This window comes from Rhamphochromis sp. 'chilingali' (genome assembly GCF_963969265.1).
Source record: "Rhamphochromis sp. 'chilingali' genome assembly, chromosome: 9".
NCBI classification, from domain to species: domain Eukaryota; kingdom Metazoa; phylum Chordata; class Actinopteri; order Cichliformes; family Cichlidae; genus Rhamphochromis; species Rhamphochromis sp. 'chilingali'.
The window spans coordinates 16,946,726-16,972,454 of record NC_137936.1 but is presented as its reverse complement, the minus strand read 5'-3'; the positions used below and the strand labels follow the sequence as shown (position 1 = coordinate 16,972,454).

The 25,729-nt window shown below is 40.8% G+C and overlaps 2 protein-coding genes across 2 annotated transcripts; both read right to left on the bottom strand.

Annotated features, from left to right (window-relative positions):
• Window positions 1-3,086: 3,086 nt before the first annotated feature.
• timeless (timeless circadian clock) lies at window positions 3,087-19,274 on the bottom strand. Its single transcript, XM_080891175.1, has 30 exons — window positions 19,124-19,274; window positions 15,689-15,830; window positions 15,446-15,599; window positions 15,001-15,115; window positions 14,796-14,858; window positions 14,580-14,681; window positions 14,336-14,491; window positions 14,096-14,229; window positions 13,563-13,650; window positions 13,288-13,464; window positions 12,864-13,081; window positions 12,680-12,783; window positions 11,335-11,504; window positions 10,956-11,081; window positions 10,397-10,548; window positions 10,014-10,111; window positions 9,809-9,935; window positions 9,484-9,685; window positions 8,943-9,079; window positions 8,577-8,656; window positions 7,803-7,926; window positions 7,633-7,715; window positions 7,329-7,483; window positions 6,923-7,151; window positions 6,720-6,788; window positions 6,432-6,550; window positions 5,968-6,205; window positions 4,103-4,154; window positions 3,946-4,010; window positions 3,087-3,838 (listed from the first exon to the last, which is right to left on the bottom strand). Exons 2-30 carry the CDS (start codon window positions 15,771-15,773, stop codon window positions 3,711-3,713), a joined length of 3,750 nt encoding a protein of 1,249 aa, XP_080747301.1. The 5' UTR covers window positions 15,774-15,830; window positions 19,124-19,274; the 3' UTR covers window positions 3,087-3,710.
• Window positions 19,275-19,890: 616 nt separating this feature from the next.
• Window positions 19,891-25,510, bottom strand: prph (peripherin). The gene is made up of 9 exons (XM_080892082.1): window positions 24,865-25,510; window positions 23,401-23,461; window positions 22,999-23,094; window positions 22,148-22,312; window positions 21,938-22,063; window positions 21,592-21,812; window positions 21,382-21,428; window positions 20,783-20,856; window positions 19,891-20,650 (listed from the first exon to the last, which is right to left on the bottom strand). The coding sequence occupies exons 1-9, from the start codon at window positions 25,479-25,481 to the stop codon at window positions 20,579-20,581; spliced, it is 1,479 nt and encodes a 492-aa protein (XP_080748208.1). The 5' UTR covers window positions 25,482-25,510; the 3' UTR covers window positions 19,891-20,578.
• Between the last annotated feature and the right edge of the window lie 219 nt (window positions 25,511-25,729).

Genomic DNA, 25,729 nt, shown 5'->3' with positions numbered 1-25,729 from the left:
GCTTCTTTCCACAGTCCAAAGAAAAGTGTGGGATCAGGCTAATCGGTGATTCTACATTGCCTGTAGGTGTGAATGTAAGTGTCAGTGTTTGTCTGCCTTTCTGTGTTAGGGCCCAATAATAATATCCTGGTCAAAAACAATTCCAAGATTTCTCACACTATTACTGTACACATAGTTGAGATGACTGTGTCTACATGTTGAAGTCCAAAGTGAGCATCAGAATGATGAAGAAAGTTGATATAAGTCATTTTGAATCTGTCACAGTGGTTGATGACAGACGGGTTGGTCTGAGTGTTTCAGAAACTGCTGAACTACTGGGATTGTCCCACACAACCATCTCTAGGGTTTACAGAGAATGGTCTGAAGAGAAAAAACCCCAGTGAGCAGCAGTTCTCTGGGTGAAAATGCCTTCTTGAGAAGTCAGAGGAGAATAGCTAGACTGCACCAAGCTGATAGGAAGGCAACAATAACTCAAACAACCATTTGTTATAACCAAGCAATGAGGAAGAGAATCCTGAATGCACAAGACGTTGAACCTTGAAGCCGATGAGCTACAGCAGCAGAAGACCACACTGGGTGCCACTCCTAATAGCTAAAAACAGGAAACTGAAGCTACAATCCACACAGGCTCATCAAAATGAGACAATAGAAGATTGGAAAAGGGTTCACTGGTCTGATGAGTGTTTGAGCTACTGTGACATGCTGTAAGCAACCAGCATGTCACAGTTCAACCAGACTGCTGATTTCTGCTGCAGCATTCAGACGGTCGGATCAGAATTAGATGAAAACAACATAAAAGTGTAGATTCAATCTGCCTTGTTACAATGGCTCTGACTGTTGATGGTGTGATGGTGAGTGGGATATTTTCTTGCCACACTTTGGGTCCCTTAGTACCAAATGAGCATTGTTTAAATACCACAGTCTATTGTTGCTGATGATATCCATCCTTTTATCACCACAGTGTACCAGTGTACCCATCTTCTGATGGTTGCTTACCATCAGTAGCTCAAATCATCTCAAACACTTTTCTGTAACATGACAGTGAGTTCACTGTACTCAAATGCCCTCCAGATTTCAAGAGCACCGTTGGGATGTGGTGGAACTGGAGATTCACATCATGGATTAGCAGTTCAAAACCTGCAGCAACTGTGTGACGCTGTCATGTCAGCATGGCCCAAAATGTCAGAGGAATGCTTCCAACACCTTGTTGAATTTATGCCACATAGAAATAATGCAGTCCTGAAGACAACCCAGTGTTAGCAAAGTGACTGATCAGTGCATATCTCTTTAGTTCAACCAGAAATTCAAATCAGCTGCTGCTAAGGGTCTGGTGCATTCTGTGTCGGGCGGCGTCCAGGAGCGGAGGCCCTGGCTGACCGATCACCGGCCACCAAGACTACAACCACTGTTGCTGTTAATATTTCTATTAATTTGCTGGTTACCTTTGTTACTTAATTAACTTATTTGCAATAACTGAGAGGAGACTTTTCATAAATATCACATCCTTTAAAAATGGGAAAACATAAAAAATATGACTAATACATATATATATGAGGCCTGTCGAGCTCTGCGTGTTAAAACAGAGACAAGTGTTTAGATGTGTAGGTCAATTTGTTTACAGGCCAACTCATTTGTTTCTACTTCAGTGCTCACACAGGGAGTGACTTGGGTACAGAGAGTAACAACTGGTGACACAGGACCTCGAGGATTGCGCTGGTACATTCAGAAATGAGCTGCAGCTGTGAGCGCTGCTTGTAGGAGCACTTTTTTTCTTTCACAGTCAGATGAGTTGGTTGTGCATGAGTGTTGTTGAGCAATAGCCCCAGCCACGGCCCTGTCGGTTGAAACCAACACCCACACGTGTTGTTTACCACTCTCTCTGTGTCCCCCCCCATCCACATTTGCGTATGGAAATCATTGTTGGATGTGCTCAGTCACGCTTGAATCATGTATTGTAAATCATTGGTCTGACAAACCTTGTGCATTTTCTTATCATGCTGTGGCATGAAACTCAATTACACATGTATTCTGAGATAAACTGCAGTACGACAAAAATATCAGGAAGTTGTGTTTTTTCCCCCAGTCCTTACAATGGAATAGGCAGGTACATTTTCCAGAGAATCTACCCACAAACGCACAGCGCCCCAAGGCAATCTAAAGAAGGAGAATGACTAATTGCCTTATGCCCGATGTATGATTTAATAGTTTTCATGGATTTGAAATTGAATGGGTGCTGTCAGTGGGTTCAGTTTTGTAAGGCATTAAATCCTTAGAGGACCTGTTTGTTGCTGAACTACTTTTAAAAATTACAGCTTTCTTTAAACTACAAAAAGTCCCGAGAAATACAGGAAATAAAAAGCAACAGTTTCATATCTGCTGAGAAAAAGTGCCACAGTCACCTTGGGGCAACAACTAAACAACTGTTTATTAAAGGAAACAGTTGAGTACAAACATACACACTTTAAAAATCAAATGTCCTTTAATTTTTTTAATGAAAAGTCAACTTCCATTTGAGTTACCATTTGTTAGACTTCTAAATATTTAATCAATTGGGCAACACGATGCCTCATTCACATCAGACGAATGCTTCTGGTCACAAATCCTGAGTCACTGCTAACAACTAAAGTGTCTGACCCTTAAATTCATGTAGACCATTTTACTGTTCACAGGAAGTGATGTACCTTTAACCTCTCAGCTTTAAGGACTCCACCCACACATGCTTAACTCACAGCAGTGTCTGTAGATTGTCAGCTCTGCTTCTGGCTCTGTGGGATGGGGGCAGAGCAGATGCTGTGACAGGAAGTTACAAACGTGGTCCAGATGTGAGGACAAAGACCACCTCCAACCCAGCTGGAAAACGTGGACGACTAGAGGCGGTGACTGCAGACTAGATGCAAGATCCACACGTGGAAGGAAACCGAATCACACATTTATTCTTGGGATCTTTTTTTTTTGCGTTTTTCACAAGTATGACTGAACCAAAGAAGAATTTTTATTTGTTCCGGCTGTCTTGTACATCTCTGTAACTGTAAAGCCATTTTTTTCAAAAACTGAAAGCCACATTTGAAAGCAATAAAGAGAAAAAAAAATGAGTCTGTGTTACTAATTCTATACTTAATTCTTAGTTAATAACATGTATACGCCCCCTAGTGGTGCAACACAGGCCAACGTACAACAACAACAAAAAAATCCTGCCAGGAAGCCATTTTTGTATTCTGTCAACAGTGTGGTTTTATTAATCAGTACACTTGAATAGAATTATCAAGTCCCAAGTCAACACTGACAAGAACTTGAAAATATACATAAGACTTGTATGCATGGAACAGCATTCAGATAAAAAGTTTAATCTTAGAGTAAACATGATGCACAACCTTCCCAGCATTGATGGATATCTATTTGGGAACCTTTTAAGAACATATGTAGACTAACAAAATTAAAGACCAGCAGAACTTCTTTAGCAGGAAATGCCAATAAATTGTCCACTTGGAGAACAAAAAGAAGAAGATTTGTTTCTTCTCTTTTTTTCTTTTCTTTTTTTTTTTTTTTTTACACAGGCTAATTTTCCATATGTTCTTTTGGGTTACTTTTTTTTAGTAATCCATTAATAGTTTATCCTGTCTGGACTTCAGGTCTCCAGCGGGCTGCGTGCAACATGCGGGACTTTTAATGCATCTCCCATCTGAAGTTTTACAGCCCATTAAAGGCCGTCTCTAATCCTCCTCTTCCTCTTCTTCAATTAAGACCACGCGTCTTCTCTTCACAGGAGCAGAGATGTCCTCCTTGTCTGAATCTTCATCGCCATTTGTATCCATAGCCGCTGCAGTAGCGGAGTCTTTGTCTGCAAAGACAGCAACGTGTGAGCAAAATGATGAAATGAAATGAATGAATCAAGCTCTGTCATAATCAAACACCAGTGAACCCTTCAAACAAGCAGGAGCACAATACCGTTCTCCTCGTCATCGTCCAAAACTCTGCTTCTGTTTCTTTTAGTTGAGGTGCTGTCCTGGGAACTGATGTAAACATGGATATTTAAAGAGTTAATCCTCTGAGGATTTTCGCCTTATGTTTACTAGTTAATAAAAATCATAGGATGAGACCTCACCTTTCATTTACATCATGTGTGTCATCGACAGGAGCGGCATCTGACTCAGGAGCTTAAAAAACCCCCCACAACAACAAAAAGCCCAGTATGAACACAAGTCACATCAGTGTAATTACTGCTCCATCCCCGATTAACGGTACACATGCAACTTCTTAATTTTACCAGCATTGCAGCCATTTCCCATCCTGATTCTAACGCAGCTGTACTGCTTTGCCCAAACTGGCACAGCAGAGGACTCTCATCATAACATGTGCTTTCTGACTTTATATTATGTGCACCCTGCTTTTTTCTAGCAATTTCAGATGCAACTACAACAAAAACATGTTTGGCATAACTTGCATAAATAAAATACAAGGCATAGCCAAAATATACCCAATACAACATAGCAGTGCTTCACAGACAGATGATAAAACTGCTAAATAGTATAGGAAGCACATTCAACATTAAAAATTAAACTGAGTTTTATATAGAGAGTAGAAAAGAAGTCCTCATCAGTGAAGCTCTGAGACCAGGATTCACCATGGCAACAGGTAAATAAAGAGCAAAGCCTCCATTTAAAATCTGGTGGATTTATCTTAAAAAAAAAACAACAACAAAAAAACCAAAAGAAAAACGAGGAAAGAAAAGTGTAATTTTAGTCAGTAATACCTGTTAAGTTGAATTTGTACTAGATGAAGCTGGAATCCTAATTTTACATTTATTTTGTTTTTGTAAATCAAATTATTCAAACATAACTTGACAGGGACAAAGTGTAGGCGACTCAAACTGAGGATACAAATCTGGAGAAACAGCTAAGACAACGTTTACCGTTTGATCTTTGACATTAGTTACCAAGAGAGCAACAGATAGATCCGCCCTCAAGTCCCTTGACCTTGAGATTCGGGGGTCACTGAAATGCAAACTTGTCTGAGATTTTTAGCAGATACAGGATCAAAATCTTTTCAGCCTCATCTTCACTCAAGTATTCACATTAAGTCTGAGATGCAGCTCTTTGACCGATTATAGTACGACACATTATAACCGACGATTGATCGGTTATAAACTTATGGTACAGTAAAAGTGTCCAGTGCAGGGAAACTGGCTGACAGTCTGACAGCTGCATTAATGTCCACAGTCACAAAGATGGAGACTATTTTATTCTGAGCTGATAATAAATCACTGTCTCATTCTTTTTAGGTATTCTAACAACTAAACGATTAAAAAGCGCTCATGTGAGGGAGTCAGGGAAACTCCGTTTGTTGAAATAAACCTGCCAACAACCAGGTTTAGTTCACAGAGTCTGCTAAGTGACTCAGGGATGAACATAAAAGCCAAAATTTCCCTCATCTCACGGTTAATAAACTCAGAGTCGTTGGCCAAACCTGCTTCCTGGCATAAGGCCCAGCTTCCACTTCTTTGATTTGTTTTATATTCAGTTAAGTTTCCACTGTCTAGACTGCAGACCTCCAGAGGGCTGAATTCACCCCCCAAACCACTTTAGGGAGCTTTTGTTTTTCTCAGCTCCTGTCTATAGCTTTTACAGTATACTAAAGATGGCAGCTAATCCTAATCCTCAAACCATCTTCTGTCTTTGCTTCACAGGAGCAAAATGACCCTCGATTTAATCTACAACATCTGCATTAGGCAGCTGAATTCTTTTTTTCAAACTTAAAGCTTTGTTACTTTTTTCCTAAACTACAGATGCAAACAAACAGTGGTCAGTTCTTCACAACATATGAGAACAATGCTATTGTAACAGATTAAACTACTACATTAATTATTACTCAAGGTTACTGCTACATTGTTGGCTATGTGACAAGCCAAAGTGCTGTAAGCTGTAATTAAATGGTTTCATCCTAGACAGAAAATAAATCTGCCACATATACCTGCATCCTCAGCGGTGTATCGTTTCCTCTTGCGTGCAAGCAGCAGAGCTCTCAGGGCCTGAGCTCTCTGTTCATGAGACGCGTCCTCCTCTTCCTCCCCACGGGGTTCCTCTGCTGGGCTCCTGGTCCCATCTTGCTCATCATCATTTTTAGGTTTGTCCTCCTCAGGGCTGAGAGCTGCAGCTGCACTCCGGAGCTGAGATACACTGATCTTTGCAGGGATTCTCCAGAAGGACTCCTAGTTACCAAAAAACAACAACAACAACAAAAACCCTTTTCAACAACACTCACCTCAAGTTTTTTCTTTTGTATTTAATGTAGTTCTGTGTCATTTCTAAATATAGATTTCTCTAATTCAGCCCAAACTACAGTCGCACAAAACAGATTAGGAGTAGGACTACAGCACAGAATAATGTCACATGACTCATTTGACAGTGAAATATCACTCGCATACAAGCACACACCTGTTCATTTGCAGGTGCTCGCATTCCCAATTTGCGCAACAGTCGTTGGAAGCTCTTGTTTTCCATGGCTTCTTCATTTGACTCTGTGAACGGGGCCAGTGGAACAGGCTGAGACAAACCTGGGAAACGGACCACAATCATTTCAATATCGCGCCAAATAAAAGTAATTACAACATGCTTTAAACGCACTGTGCAGCATGCATCCATATCTTCCTAAAATCACCAACAGCAGAAAAAAAAACAATGTCTGGAAAATGTTTGTTTTTTTTTGTTGACAGATGCACTCACCGTCATTTTCACGATCATCTGCAGTTTTGTTCAGACAATTCTGTAGCCACAACAAAGGTCCAGACATGCCTATGGGGGGAAAAAAAAAAATCCAGATTTTAATATCTTACTACAAACATTAAATCCACATCATCGCATTACATGTTATCCATTCATCCTCTCTGATCAGTGAGAACACAGGGGCAATCTGGCCTTTGTCTCACCTTCCTGTTTCAGAGCATACACCATTTTCTCTACATCAGGTCTCCTTCCTCCTGTAGAGTGCATGCCTTGGCTCCTCCTGCCACCATTTAGTGGTCTTTCACTTTCCTGCTCTTCAAGGTCCTCTGCCTCACTCTCCTCAGACTCATCCTCTTGCTCATATTCATCATCTCTGTCCACAGGATCATCCTGGGTGCCTTGTGTGAGTTCAGCCAAGAACTCTTCTTCAGTCTGCATCAAAAAATGAGTTTAAATTTATTAAGAAATTGACATTTCTTCAAATATAATTCACTTCAATTCAATTCAATAAAACTTTATTGATCCTGAAGGTTGACCCCGAAACAAATCTTATTTGTTCTGAAGTTTTTAATCTCTTATATTTTAAGTATAAAAGACTAAAGTAGCTACCATTCCTTTTCCAGTGCTCTTCCCGTGAGCACTCCGACTTCTCTTCTTATACAGTTCTCGTCTCTCAGACACCAGGCCCATGCTGAGCAGCTTGTCCACCACACGTGCTCGGGAGCGCTTAGCAGTGAGCTTCTTCATGATGCTACCCAGCACATCTGTGAAAGCAGAGGTTTTATCAGTCAAAACTGGACACACATACTGTGAAGCATTCATGCTTAATTTACTGAGATTGGAACAGAGGACAGATGAAAGGTAAAATTTAATTTTTCTGTCATGCGTTTAAAAATAAGAGAATATCTGTTACCATCAGAGTCTCTGTACTCCTCAAACAGCATCTGCAACTCCAGCTCTTGCTCTTCAGTCCACAGAACAATTCCAGTACCTTTCCTTTGAATATGACAAAAATTCTTTAACGGCAGCCTTGTATTATTAGTTTGCATTACATCCTTCATTGAAAATAAATCAAGTACATACTTGGGTTTCTTCAGTTCTTTAGCATTGCCCACCAGGCGCATATGTACCAGCTGCGTCACTACCTGACGCCGAGTGCGGTTGCTGTTGCTTAGTAATGGCAGGAGAGTCTCCACTATGTCTGGCACTATGCACAAGAGTCAGCAGTCAGAAGCTTCATGTACAAGTATATTTAGTAACTTATAACAAGTTTTGGGTGTAATATACTCTGAAGTAACACATTAATGTGGTCACATTACTTTTTCAGTAACACATCACTTACTTAACTCAGTAATCATGTCACAGTTAGAATTATGTTGTTATGGTGCTCCAATGGTTCAATTATTAATAAGCTGGTTTGACAGTCAAAAATGAATTAAAAAGCTATTTCTATGTGTACATATTTCTACAGTAGAACTGCAGTAACAACTGCTCTAAAGTTACTTTGGGTGATTTCTAAATTTGCTTTGATTTCAAGCAATAAAAGGTTTCATGCGTGTTATTATTAGGATGTTGATTTATGTGTGTGGGACTACAGAATAAGATTTATTTTAACTGGCAATTATTTAACTGTGTATTTCAGGCCAAGTTATAGAGTAACACAAAAGGATGTAACAAATACTGTAACAACTTAATTTCTACAGTCATTAAGTAACTCAATGCATTACCTAAAACAAAACAAAAGAAAAGCCCCAAAAGGAATAAGTAATATTTAACATGTTCCATTTTTTTGAGTAATGACCCCAACACTCCTTATAAGAGACAAGAAAAGATGTGCAAACAGCAAACAAAGCCAACCGTCAGAGTCACGGTGCTCCTCGTAGAGTCTGCGCAATTCCTCTTCCTCCTCTTCAGTCCATGCTGGTCTCTTTTCCTCTCTAACAGATTCACAACAATGACATGCAATACTTCAAATTATGGACATAAATACATATGCATGCTTTACATTGTTACACATATGATATGACACATGAACCGTTTTCACACATGAGCGACGAGAAAGTAATTGGGCACACAAGGGGCGCTGCCTAGAAACATGAGATTATTCTCTGTATTATAATGTCTATAATAGTTCAGGGCTGCAGTGCACATGTGAAAATGACTTTACATGAACACATGTATTAAGTCTATGTAAACAGAACCTGAAAAAAGAAAAGCACCCACTCTTTGGTGTAGCCTTCTGTCATCTCACGCACAGCTCCCACATTTTTCCAGAACAGCAGCTCCACATACGCTTTATTGTTCTGTGCTGCCAGTGAAACGAACCGCTTCACTAAATATTTGCCAAGAGTCACTAGTTCCTGTGATGGAGAAGAGGAAAAAAACATGTAAGCGATTGTGTAATATCTAAGCTTTATATCAACAGCTTGCAGAAGAAAGTGTTCTTTTTAATTGCTAGATATCTGACATGCCAGGTGCCCTCCGGTGTTATCAGTCACAGAAGCTTCCCTCACCTGAATGTAACAGCGTCCCCTCCCTTTAGTGCATGTTCTGGCTGCACACCAGGCAACCTTATTTTCTTCTACAAAGAGCGCTTCAGACATAACTGATTTATTATCCACCGTCAGGGTAGTCCCTGAATGTGGATATTCTGGTATCAGAATTTAGCATCGGTAGGAACCTCCCATAGTGAGCTATCTCACACAGATGTCAGAGAAACTTAACTAGGATTACCAAACGCCTTCCTCCAGTGTTGTTACCCTACCTGGTAAGCAGCTGCAGCAGGGTCATTTAAGATTTTGTTGAAAATGTGGAAAACTGACAACTGGAAGAGCAGGGCGTCCATTTTAAGGTCAACAGCCAGGCGGTGCAGCATTCGAGCAATGCAGTGGTTTGTGTGTGGGGTGTTTTTTGAATAGGATTTCAGCAGGAGAAGGTACGGATGAACAATACCGGGGTTGGCAAATCTGTAAAGACCAAGAGAAGGGGCAAACTTCCCATTAGGAAAGTCACAGAACTGTATGCAAACAGACTCTAAGGCAACATTTAGCATGGATTACAGCACAGATTTGCCACAAGTTACTTCTCACCTCTTGATGAAGTCTAGAAATTTGAACTCTGTTTCAGAAACCTGGACAGACTCCAGCTCTTCCTCTTCCATCTCTGGCCCATCCTCCTCCTCTTCCTCCTCCTCCACCACAGCAGTCTGAGATGACCCTGAAGTCAAAAGCAAAGGTTTGAATCCTGCATGGAGGCTTTTGCAAAAGAATGATAAATATACATTTCAATACTTACTTGGCAGTTTGGCATGGAGGATCTGCTTAAGGAGTTCCAGTTCCTCTTCAGGTTCCACATCAGCTGAACCAAACACATCTCCCTCTGGCCACACCTCTCTGAGCATGACAAGAAAGGAAAAAAACACAAACATTTTCCTAACTACACATGCCTGCTTAGAAACTTAGGACAACTGAAAGAAAAGTCTAATTTAATAATTGAATAAACAAAGTAATTTTTAACCTTTAAAAACTTCTTCTAGAAAAGGCATTTTTCGTATCCACATGATTTCAAATTGAGTCTCTATTGTGGTTAACTTCAGAAACTGTAAATTTTAAACATTTTGCAGTGGCCACTATAAGATTTAAATAAAAAAATAAAAAATAATACTGAGTTTTACTGACCTGGCAGCACGCAGCAGCCCCAGAGCTTCTGGGCCCATTCGAGCCAGCAGAGCATCCTGCACTCTCACCATAGCCTCAGTACGCTGATCCTCAAGGGGAGTCTCAGACGTGGCATCAAACGGCACTAAGCTTTGAGTTAAAGATTCAGACAACTGCAAACAGAGGACAAGAGGAGACACTGAGCGTGAGCAAGTTTGTCACATCGATATGTTTTTGACATTTTTAAGACCTCTTGTCTAAAATCAGCTCTGAAACAAAGCTTTCTCTCTGCTACTCCTGATAATAATATTATAATATACTTACAATGCAACAATATTGGAGTGTGAGTGTGTGTGAATATAAAGCACGTAGACATAGATAAAACAGCTATATGGATGTGAGTGAGATCAGGTGCCTGAGAGCAGAAAGGACTCTGAATGCTCACATGGTGTAGAAAGGTGCTTTTTAACTACCAGTCAGGTCTATAAGTTTCTAGATAATGGTAAATTATTTTGTAACTTTCCAATTTCATGTTTCTACATAACCAAACAAACATCTCGAGGCTGAGCTTCACACCAACCTTAAACCCTGCACCCTTCAGCTCTTCCTCTACAATCTTCCAGGTCTCCTCCAGGGCCTCTGGACTAGTTTCTGGAGCTGCCTCCTTTTTCTTACCATGAGACTTTCTCCGCTTCACCCTCTTCCTCTGAAGAGTTAACAGAGCAAATGTTAACATTAAAAAAAACAAAAAACAAAAGCAAGTGAAAATAAAATAAAATAAACAATAAAAACAAAGGTGAATCAAATAGACCAATACGGCAAGGCCGGGACGGTTCATTTGGTAAAGTAAATCCGTTGTGCATCTTTCTTGGCCTTTAGACAATAATTCTGATGGCAAAAGAACCAAATGGGACAGGCGGAAAAAAAACAAACATTGCAAATTAAGCACAAGAACTTACCTGCACCATCAAGTTTCTGCGGCCTTTGCAGAAGCGCTCTAACATTCGCAAGAAGAGGTGAGTTGACTCTACCAGGTCTTTGAGGTAGGATTGAGGTTGCTTGGTTTCATCATACTTTCTCAGCAAGGTCAGGAAAATCTCTCTGTACTCCATCAGGTAGAATATGTTACCTAGAAAGTAAAAGTAAACAGATGAGACAAACTCAAACACTGGGGATTGTCTTAGTGGTATACACGGTTGTGGACAGAAGTTTACATCGGCTCATGATGGGCATGAATGTTGTGGTTATTTTTGGATTTTAACAATTTCTGTGAGTTGTTCTTGTTCCAGGTTGGAATAATTCTACAGTATGTCTTGGGTGAATAAGTATGAATTTATATTTCAAACATATACCACTAATATCTGGCTCATATTAGTAACGATCCTCTAGCTGCTGATTTGAGGGGAAGGTGAAAAATTTGGAGGTAGTCCTCCTTGTTAATTATTCCATCCACTTTGTGCAATGTACCAGTACCACTGGCAGCAAATTAAGTCAAGTTTGAAGACCTTACCTTCCCTCCTCCATACATACCTCTTGACAGCTCAATCTCTGTCTCATCTGACCCTAAAACTTTTATCCAGAAGGCATTTGGCTTGTCTCTCAATTGATGGTGATGTAAAATCCACTTCACTGTGGACAGTGATGCTGGTCTTTCAGCAGTTTCCAGTTTATGGCAGGCTTGAGCCTTGAGGTTCCTGGGTTGTTCCTGGGTTGTTCCTGACCAATTTCCTCTCATCTGAGGGTGACAGTTTGGGTCTTGTTCCAGACTTTGGCAAAGTCTGAATTACTGATCTTAGAATCTGCAGTTGTTTAGAAATGGCTCCAAGAAATCTTCCCAATTTGTGCAAATCTACAATTCTCCTTAGCACGTCTGTGAAGTTCTTGGGCTTCCCCATTGTACTTAACAATTGTCAATCCAATGAGTGCTATCAAGCAAATCCTTTTCATGCCAGTTGTACTCAATCATGACCATGAGCGAGAAATTAATAGGCCTTGGCGAGTTGAAAGTCACTGTAAAACCTTCAGCACCACTTGTTAAAAGAGTGTATTAGTGGTACATATTTGAGACTGTTTGTATACTTTGACCCTGCGTGGTTCAGAGAAAATCCAAAATAAATTAAAACTTGTGAACTAAAGTCTTCTTTTTTAAAATCATTTAAGATTTATGTTGTACAAAAGCCCAAATTTACCATGACATTCATGCCCAAATGTCTGATCATAACTATACATATGCTAGAAGACCATGTGAAAAACTGTTCACCTTGAACAAAAGTTATATATAAACTTTTAAACCTACAATCTTACTTTTAATGACGCTGGAACTCTGCCGGATGCTTTCATCCTGCGATCTGTCCATCTCATTCACAGTTAGCAGCAGTTCTTGATATGCCTTTAGTGCCAAGTGCATCCTAAAAGGAACAAATCGCAGCAGTGTTGGGCCGACTCAAGTATTCGATTCCATTAACCAGCTTCTAAACGATCGCCTTACCTGCGGGACCAAGAAGTGGCCTCTTTCCGGTCTGTGAGCAGCATCTCATAGTAGTTGGTAATGTTGCGCTCAATAAAATGAAACGCCCGGATTGACATGGTCTCAGAAACTAGGTCGGCACGGAAACAACTGCCTCTGTTGAAAGCCATGAAAAAGCTGAGTGCCCACAGGTAATAGGTCTCATCATGTTGCTGAGTCTGCTCACGAATGAGGCTTTCCTGTTGAGAAGACAAAGACAAAAATCTGGTGAAAACAAAAAACCTTAGATGCCCTTTTTGGATGTTTTCGATGGTTTTAGATGTCGAGGTAAGAAGCATCTTCCTGTTCACAAAAAACCATTTTAATAATTTAGCTGAGAAAAACTTGTGTTCAGCATGTCACTGTGCATCTATACAAAAAAATAAGACACATAACAGCGGCCGACCTTAACGAGGTACATGAGTCGATTGTAGCAGTTCTCCAAGAAGTCCACACAAAACTCTCGCAGGAAAAGTCGAACATTTAAGGCCGAACGTCGTTTCTCCCCACTTTCTTGGGCCTTTCGATGCCTCTTGGGAACACGTCTCACTGCTTTGCCAATGTCGTGAGTGTAATTTTTGAACTTAAAAAAATAAATAAATAAAACAGACACAATAAATTATTTTCTCTTAACACGATCTCTTAATGGAAAGATTTCATAACGGAAATTGAACAGCTCACATTCTGAAGGTTCCTGTGATAGATCACATCTTTGTCCCCTATTGCCTTCAGTCCTTGAACAACAAAAGACCCTCCGAAGCGAGAGTGTCTAAGAGGAAAACAACAGCATATACATTGTGTCTCAGTACTCAGGATGCTATAGTGTTTTTGGGAACATTTTTGCAAGCATATAATGACATTTATCCATCCATCTGCGCTCATTCTAAACCAACTTGTTGCAACTCCACCATGTGTCTTAATGCTATGCTGACTTTTGCCATGAAACTATTTTTTTACTGCAACTCTTCTGTAGCTGCACCTCACCCAGAAGTATTCCTAGTTCACAGATACTTCTAATGTAATACACATTATTGTAAACAGTTCCGAATTGCAGCAAGGAAGTGATTTTGACTGAGAAGATCAGAGGTTCAAGTTGGAACCCTTGTTTACCCAGGACCTCTGGCCCATCACCACTTGAAAATCTATGTGCATTTAAACTCTTCTGTAATTGGCAACGGTAAACTTGGCACTAAAGAACATCTGTGTGTCTGCACCTGGTCCCTCTCTGTAAAGTGCGGGAATGTTTCTCTGCATGCTCCTTCTGCCTCAGTGCCTCCAGCTCATTAGAGTCCTTCTTCTTCTCTTCTGCTGAACGAGCATGGCCGGCACTCACCAAAGCTTCTGGAGTCTGTAAAGAAAGAAAACAACAACAACAAAAATAACAAAACCCACTGAAACAGAGAACAGCTAGAACATTTAGATGTGCACTCCTAAAATGGATCTTTCTGTCTAACCTGGTCTCTGAACATAAGGGAGATGATTTCCAACACATGCATACTCCACTGCTGCTCACTCTGTGCTGAGGCCAGGAACTTGATCAGGTCATCAAAGCCGCTCATGTGAATGGCCCACAGCACTTGATCATGGACACTGGCATCATCATCCACTTTCTGCAAATAAAGGATAAAAAGAGAGAGATTAGGGATGGGAAGAACTTGCACTTATATGGAATCAGCATAATTCTTTTTTAAGTCAAACCTTCTCTTCACTGGGGTTTGCAGGTACATGAAGCACATTTCTAACCAGCAGCAAAATCCTCTCTATCAGCAGGTTATCTTCTTCCTGTCTCTGCTCCCAGTCCTGAGTGACCAAAGGTGAGGATGCAGACAGAAAGGCATGAAGAATCAGAAGCATTTTTACTCTGAGTGGAAACTGCTCAATGAAAACAAAAATCTGAACAAGTGAAATACTCACAAGTTGTAGAAGGTTGTACAATGTCTCACTCAAGATACAAAACACACTCTCACTGGCAAATGCCTGAAAATTAAAGATAATGATAAAGTGGCAACAGTGATACTTTTATTGTGTGCTTTATAAAAACATTGTCTGCAAATATTTTGTTTGTAATTACATAAAAACCACTTTTTATAAAATCCTTGCTTTATTGCGCTTCAAATACCTCCTTATAAGCCTGCAAATGAGATGTCACTTGCAAAAAGTGATGCCTGAACACCGGGTCATCTGGGACTTTACCAAAACAGAGCATGGCAGGCTGCGTGAGGTTGACCATGAGTCTAGAAAAAAAAGAAAGAGAGATTTTAAGTAACAGATTGTTTTTTAAACCAACTGGTATTGACAGAGAATCAAATTTATTAATTTTCTAACAATAATGTGTCACCATAGTAACACATGTTACACGAATTGTATTAAAGGACAATATTACTATTTTTATTTGTCACTGTCACTTACCTATCAATCAATCTTTACTCCAGAATCACAAAACATATCACATAACACAAAAATAAGATAAAAAATATACCCAAACAACCTTCGCTAAAATACAGATGAGCATATTTATATATATACACATATATTTTATAGATGAGACTTCTCAGGATTGGTACCTGATGCAGGCATCAAATAAGGCTTTGTCCTGTCTGTGCTGAATGATAATAGGCAGAAGGTCATTCTGTACAATCTGGCTTTCACCCAACTGCTGCCGGACATCACGGGCGTCATCTTCATGGCGTAAATAGCGAATCAAGTCTTTCACGCTCTCTGTAACATAGAGACACGGCAGCTGTGAGAGGACTGTTCTGGATCAAAACAACAACTACATATATATTTACACTTCAAATAGGACTCACCTAAGCAATCAGCCTCCTTGTGATAGGTGTCTCCCTCCAGATAACCTAGAGCACTGCACGTTGCCAAAAGTTCACAGTTCATCATGAATAAGTCCACACACCATCAGGGTGCCTTGAGGTCCAGGGGATCAGCGTAAGTGACCTAAAATTGTCAGAATAATCACAAAAGCTCAAGCTGAAATAATTACTCCTTACAAACAAGGTTAGCAAAAGAGCGTCTCAAACGTGTCCTTGAAGTAGATGGCCTACAGCAGCAGAGAACCACACTGGGTGCCACTCCTGTCAACTAGGAAAAGGAAACTGGAGCTACAATTACCACAAGCTCACCAAAATTGGGCAAAAGAAGACCTGAAAATGGTACCTGGTCTGACGAGCCTCAATTTCTGCTGCGACATTCAGACAGTAGAGTCATAATTTGGTGAAAACGTGGTTCAGGCTGCTGCTGCTTGTGTAATAGTGTAGAGGATATTTCCTTGGTATGCTTTGGACCCTTTAGTACAAACTGAGCATTGTTTAAACAACACATCCTACGGAGTTATTGCTACTGACCATACCTACAGTGAACCCACCTTCTGATGGATGATTACAAGCAGGATAACATCATGTCATAAAGCTCAATTATCTCTAACTAGTTTCTTAAACATGACACTGAGTTCACTTTCCTGAATCTAACACAGCATCTTTAGGTTGCGGTGAAACAGGAGATTCTCATCGTGGATGTAGTGCCACCAAATCTGCAGCAAATGTATGCAGTGGCGTGTCTAGAAAATTTTTGTTGGGGGGGCCAGGTAGGGGCACAGATTTGGAGAAGGGTGGCAGATGTAATTGGCAGATAATGTTAAAAACAATTCTACCAACCGTTAACCATAATTCAATAACCCTGTAAACCTAATAACCGAATGCGCTTTTAACTCTTATTAGAATGAGATTTTAACCACTACGGTGCAAAGTTTTTAGATACTGCGTTGATAAAGTACAAGAGATACAATCAGTCAGTGTTTATTCAGCATTCAAGGACATCAATATTTGCATAGTATTTTTACTGACATATAGTGCACATATGTTTTGGGCAAAAACATTTTTGAATATTAAAATACGAACATTTTTAACATACAATTGGCAAATTAGCCAATGCCAATGCAAAACCAATGCCTGTTAAAAAAAAAGAAGATAATCTTCTCACAAACTGGTGTTTGATTTTGAAACAGGAAAAAAGTGGGGAAACAAATGAAAAGACTAATATTTGAATAAAACCTGAAAGCAAGTAAATACTTTCTATGCTGCCTTATGGTCAACTTTGGTAATATTGATCAAGAACAACACTGGCTGATGATGAAATACAGTCAGCTGGCATGGTGACACTGCCAGTATTAACCTGCAGGGCTGGACTGGGACAGAAAATCGGGCATTTTCACTACAGATTGACCCACCAGGTAGTAAAGCCATAAAGCCTTTGAATGAAAACAAATGCTGTTGTGACAGTGATGTACAGTCTTGTTGGTATATGTATGATTTCTATACATTTTACGTCAGATAAAAACTTTGTTCGCAAGATTCAGATAATTATTTAATAAAAGCTAAATATTTTAAATGAGAATAAAAAAAGAAAAGTATTTCTTTGTGCCCCACCTTTCCCTGTTAATGCCCTACATGGACCCCCTGGCAACACTTTGCTAGACCCGTCCCTGCACAGTTACCAGCTGTCAGCTACACAGAAAAGGATCCTGGTGTTATTTGTCTCTCAGAAACAGTTCATAACTTCCCTTCAACTCATTCCTGTCACCTAAAAGGTAAACCTGTTTCTCCATCACCTGTTCAGCTCTGATGATTCAGTAAGGACATCTCCTGGTTTCATCCTTGTGTTTCCCTCTCACCACATATCCAAACCGACATCATGACCAGCAGCTTTACAGCTGTGGCTCCGGCAAACATCAGCTGATAGTAGAAAGCAATATTAAATAAATTCTAACAACAGCTGATCAAGCTTAAACGTGCTGCTGTTGTTTAGCGCGACATCTGCTGGTTTCCTGTTTCTGGCACAAAGTGGGTGATAAACAAACAAGAGAGACGATCAGCTGATCATTGATCAGTTTCATGATTGAAGTAGCAATAGAAGAGGCAGCTATAAAGACAGAATAACTCCAGCTTTGTGTCTTTTTCCATCCTAGCTGAAGTACGGGACAAACTGTGTCTCTTCTCAGCTCAATACGAAACGCGTAATATTTTCTCTGAATGAGGGACCATTCCATTTTTTAAGGAGCTGTTGGCAACTCTACTAACTAACCTTATGAATAAAATAAAGTTCACTATCAGTAACATCATAGCAACCGAACAGCTGTATAAACTCGTCATGCTAGCTCACGCAGTATGAGGTATTGTAACTGACTGTAAAAAGTCAGCACAACGAAAATAAACTGCACCTAAACTTGGTTTATATCTGACCCAGATAGACTGCAGGTCATAACTTCTTACCTGAAGTTCAGTTCACCTGACACTCGGACCGGCGGCCGCCTCGGGTCTCTCCTCCTCCTGCCTCACCTTTCCCTCATCCACCTGTTGCCTCTGTGAAAGCTCCGCCATAGCCACCACCAAACAACTGAGTTATTTTTACACATCGGCCAGCATCTGGCCAATCCACCACTTCTCATTGTTCATGCCGTTACAAAAATAAATAAATAAATGAGTCATCAGCCCACCATGCAAACGTCCGATGGCTAGTCCAGCTATGTTAACTTGTTAATCTTTCGCCAAAAAAATGTTTTCTGCGGTGCCTTTGCTAACATGATGCGCATAGTGCAGAAGCCGGTGCTGCATTCACTTACCCTCGGATATCTGAGCTTCACTGTGAAACCATAATGGTATATTTGATATTTCATTAAATTTTATTATTTTAGCTTCGGGGTGGCACCTGGAGTGGCCAGTCTGGTTGGGGGGGTGGCCTGTGCCCCCCGAGGCCACCCCGCTGGACACGCCATTGAATGTATGATGCTGTCATGTCAATAAAGACCAAAATCTCATAGGAATTTTTCCAGCAGCTTGTTGAATACTATGAATTAAGGCTGTTCTGAAGGCAAACGAAACTCCAACCAGGTACCAGCAATGAGTACCTAATAAATAAAGCGACACATTTTTCCATATACCTACTCAGCTGTGTTTGACTTGATGACCAACCTTGTTAAGTGTGTGTCGGTACAAACTGAGTGCAATCTAGCTTTACTACCATTACTACTACTTATTTACAGGACCTGCTGAAGAAAACTGACTTATGTTATTGGTGGCATATTTAGAGCTGTATACTATATACTTATAATACTACTATGCTACTATTTCTGCTAAGACTGCGGTCTTCCTTCAGATCGGTAACCTTGTGTCAGAGCAGCTACCTTAGGTTTTACGTTTCATACAGTATAAAGAAAGTAGAAACAACGTACTTACCTTCCAGGTCGTCCAAATATTGTTTCAGTCTCTCCTTTTAAACAACCACCAGCGCATTTGGCGCTGTCTTTTCTAACAATATACGGCTGTTTTCCACCTGCAGTCACACAACTGCGACAAACCGGACAAGTCTCGCGCCAAGACCGCGAGCGAAAACTCTGGAGGCGGATGTAGAATGTCGTCACGACGTAAAGTAGCTATGCCCTGATTTTTGCCTTTCAGGTAGCGCCTTTTTAAGTTGGGGACTGAAAAAATAATGTACACCGCTGACATGGCTGTGTTAAGTTTAAGTGAAGAAGCTTAATACAGAGATTTGAGGCAGCAGGAGTCAAGTATGGCGGAAGCAAAGTTCGCGAAATGTGTGGAAAACAGCTGCAGTCTGCGATGAAGGTTCGCCTGGGAGGTGTCACTCAGGGAAAAGGAAATATAACAAAGGGTCCTGTGTGATGGATATGACCGTGTGCAAAAATGCTAAGAGTTGCATAAACTAAACTATTAGAATTTATTTTAAGCTGTCATTGACTAATACCTTTGTGGTCTTGCTCCCAACTACACCTCAGCTCTCTTACTACCCGATTCACGTACATACTAAAAGTAGCCAGATCGATCCACATATCGATATCATGGATGCTAAATATTGGTATCGGAACTAGTATCGTAATAGGATCGATAGTTTGCATCTATCCTCTAATTTTATTATGCAACCCACTTCACACATGAAAATTGCAAAATGCAGGTTATGGAGAGACACACAACAACAACACTGATTTGCATGGATGGCGTTTATTTTCACGGATGACTTTTATTCTCACATACATATTTTTTCCTCAGTGCCAGATACACACGGCATTGCAAAGCAAAATTCATATTTTCACTGTCAGAATTTCCTATTGTATTTACTAATAATCCATGTATTTGGTCAATGGTGATTTGCACAGTAAGAGGACAGCAAAGCTTCTAAAACAAATGCAGACATCTTGATTTGTTCTCAGTCGGTTTTTAAGGTTTGTTGGCCAAAGGGCAGTGTCAAGCAGTTTGTTAGTAAGGCATTCATATATATAGAGAGAGATTTATACAACACAAACAACTAAAATGCTGTACATAAATGATGTAGTTTAGGGTGTGGTTTAATACTCTGCTACAAATGTGAGATCATCTTAGGATTGCACTGTAAACCAAGGCCTCTGCGGTTTGTTTATAAAGGGGTTTTACTGCTACAGAAAGCAAAAGTGTTTAGCAAAAATTTGGGTGGTTTAAATAGCACCAGATTGACACTGTCTAAAGGAATTCATCCATGGTTGCACCTATGCTGAAAGACAATTTGCTAAACAGTGAAACTCGTAACTAGTGAGAACGAGAACTACAGATCGGAGTTTGTTTTTCTATTTTTCATCAACATTTTCAGTTTTGTTTCTATCATGGCACTGGCCTTCATATTATGTAATGAGTTTCTGTCTACTCATCCCTGTCATCCTTGTCAATTGCACCAGAATCTCTATCTTTCTCCCTCCTGGATTCCTTCAGCACCTAAAGAGGAACATAATATCCAGGTTAGTATAACTTTTCTATGCGATGCATACTAATATTGTCGTTGTGTTACTTGCCAGTGATCAGTGTTGTGATCTTTGGTAAGCAACATTTTTCTATAAATTGCCTTACCTCTCCATCTCTAGTCTCCACTGTCTTTATCACGACAGTCCTCTTGCCCATGCTATCCGGAGCTTTTTCATAGTCTGCAAAAAGGTTCCATTAAAATGCTGCTTAGATTTCAACATTTAGATATATGTGCACTCACGAAAAGATGAGTTTTACTTTTGAGAGATTTATTAGAAAAGTTGAATCATCTTGATGAATGACTAAAAGAGTTTATTACTGGACAGTGATAAGAGGCAAAGTTCTGGGATTCTAGGCCCCCTTAATCCTAGAAGTAAAAGAACCCATTGTTTTAAATGAGAATCCTAGATTACTTTTACATCTGCACCCGGCATGAGCCTCTCCTGTTAGAATAATCAGTAAAAAGATGAGCTTTTCTTTTGGAAAATGTTTTCTGTGATAAAAGAAGTCACAACACATTTTTATTTCATTACAATTTGTGCCAGTGACTAAGCCAAAGAGAGCAGGTCAGAAACAAAATGGGAATTCTTACAATGCTGAAGAAAGTGAAGAGTAATCAAATGGTTACAGCTTTAATGGAAAGATGTGAGAGAATTTAATCTAATATTTGACTGTGAAAAAATCCCCCAACAACTGTAGCTTACCTCCAAGGTGATTGCTCATGCCAATATTGAGGATGGGAACAGAAATCCTAAACAGAAAAATAACATGATGGTGTTACAACGTGTAATAAAAAGCTAATTGTTTTGTTGCACTTGAGTTGTACCATTATCTGGGGCTAAGCTTTGAAGAAACAGATGATACTGACCATGTTGTTACTAATGAAGACATGGACGCAGCATGTTCTCGCTCACCTGCTCTCCTCCCCCTCCAGCAGTTTGCGGTAAGTGGCAATCTCAATGTCCAGAGCCATCTTGACATTGAGGAGATCCTGGTACTCGCGAAGGTGGCGAGCCATTTCTTCCTTCAGGTGGCGGATCTCATCCTCCAGCCTGCCTATATTATCTTGGTAGTTGGCTGCCTCATTGCCAAATTGATCCTCCATTTCACGCATCTGCCTCAGCAGAGCTTCATTCTGAGAAAACAAAAAACCCACATTTGGACATCATACTTTAGACGTCCATCCAAAAACATCTCGACTGCTGATACTTGTGTATAGTACATTATGATAGATTAATGCCATCTGGTACTCCAGCTTACCGTGTTCTTCAGTGCATCAATTTCACAGTTAAGAGACTGAATCTGCCTCCTGGACTCGTTAGCCTCCTGCTTGGCCTGCCTCAGTGCATCATTGTTGCGCTTTGCAGACTCAGTCAGATCAACAAACTGAAAAAAGCAAAAGATGAAGTACACACACAAAAAAATACTTATATACTTGTGTATGGCCCATGTGTCTTTCTCTCTGCCTACCTTGGACTTGTACCATTCCTCAGATTCTTGCATATTCTTTAAGGCAATGGTTTCATATTGGGCTCTGATTTCCCTCAGAGCACCAGTTAAATCAGGCCTGGAGCTGCTGTCCACCTCCATCTTCAGCTGCTGGGTTTGGACGCTCACTTGTACATCCTGGATTTCCTGATGACGAATAGAAGCACATAAAAATTGTGAAAACAGTTTTCCTTCTGCAAAGATGCTTTTCAAATTCTTTTCCTCAGTGAGAAACATCTGTGTAACCCTCCATTAATACCACACCGGAGGCCGGGTCTCACCGATAATGGCTAACTCTTAACTCTCAACACTAACAGGAACGTCTCTCACAAATCCTTGCATATCCAATCCTGGAGTGTATTTGCCGGTCATAGCATATGGCTGCCCCTCATTGAATCTGCTTCTTTCAGAGGTTTCTTTCCTGTAAAAAGGGAGTTTTTCCTCCCTACTGTCGCCAAGCGCTTGCTCAAAGGGGGTCGTTTGATTGTTGGGTTTTCTCTGTATTATTATAGGGTCTCTACCTTCAAATGCCTTGAGGCATCTAATGTTGTGAGTTGGAGCTATAGAAATAAAATTGAATTGAATTGTTTAGTGTTATATTCACTTAAGTCATTTAATCTGATTATGATGATTTAAATGCAAATTAAATCATCATAATCAGATTAAATGATTTAAATGACATTCAATCACAGAGGAATTACTTATTTGGAAAGAATGTTACAATTTTAGATCTCCAGAAAATATTCTGTACTTTGATAAGTGAACCCTGAAAGAAAGAGGGTTCACATTTTTACAAATAGAGAGAAGTGGGGTGCTGTGATAGGACCCCATACCTCATCGTGGATTTTCTTTAGGAATTCAATCTCATCCATCAGAGACTCAATCTTCCTCTCCAACTCCAGACGAGACAGTGTGGCATCATCCACATCCTATAAAACAATGGCAATGACAGACATAAATAAAATGCAATAGAAAACATTCACTGTATGTGTGTTTCAATTGTACAAACATCTGCACCCTGAGAGGATACAATTTTTATATAAAAACATGCATTAACTAAAAAATGTACACAGGCTCCTGTGTGCACTGGTGTGGATCAATGCCATTTTAGGAATCTGCCCTGTAATGTTACTGTGGCAGTATTACATAAGTATGGGAGGTGGAACAAAGCTTGTCCATTGTGACCTGAAAGGGGACACTATAATCAGTCACAGTCCACTGAGCCTGTTGTTTACCTTGCGGAAGGCAGTTAGGTTATTCTCAGCATCTGCCCTCTTCTGGGCTTCTTCATCCAACCTAAGAACAAAATACAATATTTTCAGTAATGATCGATGACAGGTGGACAATTCCCCCCCCCCCCCCCCCCCCCCCGCCCCCCCCGCCCCAAGAATACTGTCTGAGTCAAAGGTTGCAGGAGGGCATCAGCTGGCAAAAAGCTTTCTGGATCAATTTGTTAATTTGTTGTGTTGTAAAAAGGATTTTTGGGAGTGCGCCCACTGGGATCAGCTGCTCTTCCTCTTGGCTAATGTGGCATCTCTGCAGTTCAATAAGGTCATGCACTCAGAAGGGTTATGCACACACACACTTATAATTTTTTAACATATTTTTTAAATCATTACACTAGTGAAGCTAGTTTACTGTGATAAAACATTAAAGAGTAGAATTTGCGTGATATCAGAAAACATTTAAATGAATTATAGGTTTCTGCTTATTCATTGGATTTCTTGTCGAACGTATGTTAAAGTTCTATAGTCCTTGACCTAAATGCAGAACATCTAAGTTTGCTTCTGCTAAGTTCTTCTGGGCTGTTAGTGTCTGGAAGTGCAGGTGAAGGCAGGCCCATCTATTATGTCAGACAGAGGTCTTACCCGGGCTGGACATAAAGTAGATTAGTGGGTCCTGCTCCCTCATCTTTAATTCATGTCGTGTTACACAGGGTCTTTTGTCCTAATGGGGTCTCTGGCACCGTCCCCTCAGCACACAGAGGGACACTGAAAATACACCTAATGGAGTCATTGAGTCACATTGATTTTTCCTGACGCTATCCTCACCACGCCTGACACCCAGCCTCTCTTCCTCTGGTCCCATTTCCCCTCTCTCTTTCCTCGCTGGTCCTCACCAGCCCCTCCCTGTGTCCGATTTCTCCATCCTTCTCCTCCCTCTTCTTGTCTCCCTGTCTGCATGAATTCTAATGTGCATTTGTAAAGCACTGTACAGATTTGGCATTCAAGAAAACTTGACATTATTTGGCATCAATCACAGTGTCACAGATTTTTTTTTCCTTTGATCTCTTTGCTTTTGTTAATAGACATTTTCACCTTACTTTTAGTTACTCAGTCTTTCAAGACATTTATATATAACCAAATATGAATTGCAGATATGATACGATGCAGCCTCCTGTGTCCTCTGTGTCATGCTGCTGCTTTTGTGCCACGCCCAACCTCACCCTTTACACGAGTCAAGTAGCAGCACAGCAGATTCTCTGTCTCCTTTTCGCTTAAAATGGGAGGAAAGAAAACTAGATAATCCTATCTATCTATCTATCTATCTATCTATCTATCTATCTATCTATCTATCTATCTATCTATCTATCTATCTATCTATCTATCTATCTATCTATCTATCTATCTATCTATCTATCTATCTATCTATCTAGCTATCTATCTGTCTGTCTGTCTGTCTGTCACCTTGGTACCAACCTTTGCTTGAGTAGGGCCAAGTCTTCTGCCAGGTTATCCCTCTCCAGCTGGTATTGGTCCCTCTCTTTACCAATAGCATCCATCTGGCGCCGCAGCTCCCTCAGCTCCTCCTGGAAGAGCTCAGATGCACGGTTGGGCTGCCCGTGCTGCTGCTGGCCCTTGAACTGGTTGAGCTCCTGCTGCAATGCACCATTCTGCTGTTCCAGGTATCGCACCTTCTCAATGAAGCTGGCAAAGCGGTCGTTGAGCTCCTGCAGCTCGGCCTTCTCATTGCTGCGGGTGGTGAGGAACTCCTGGTTGATGGCTTCAGCCAGAGTGAAGTCCACCTTGTCATAGGAGAGGCGAGGGGGCTGGGGGCTAGGGCGGGAACGCTGTTGGTGGAAGGTGGTGGATCGGGATGTCACCACAGGTGACATCGAACGCATGTAGCGTCCCGCAGAAACAGGCATTCGAGAGGACACGGGGGTGTAAGAGGACATGGAGTGTGGGCTTCCAAAGGTGCGCCTGTAGGAGGTATGCACTGAAGAGTGGCTCATGGTTGGGCTGGTTCTGCTCTCTGCCGCTGAGGATAGATGGAGTGATGTAGGCTTCAAGAAGCTTGTAAAGCAACAGGACATCAGACTGAAGAGATCTGAGGGTTTTTATGCACTCAGGCTAGTTGCCCTATGAGCATCACACCTCCCCCCTCACTCATTTTCCTCACCCCACCCACATGAAGCCTTCCTTACTCAATCAGTTATCAGCACACCAGCTTTGACCACTCCCTACCCTTCAGAGCCCAGCACAGAAAGACTGCCTCTTTCTGTGCTGTCACCAATCCTCTGCCTTGCTCTCTGTCTCGACGGTACCATCCTTTTAACCAGAG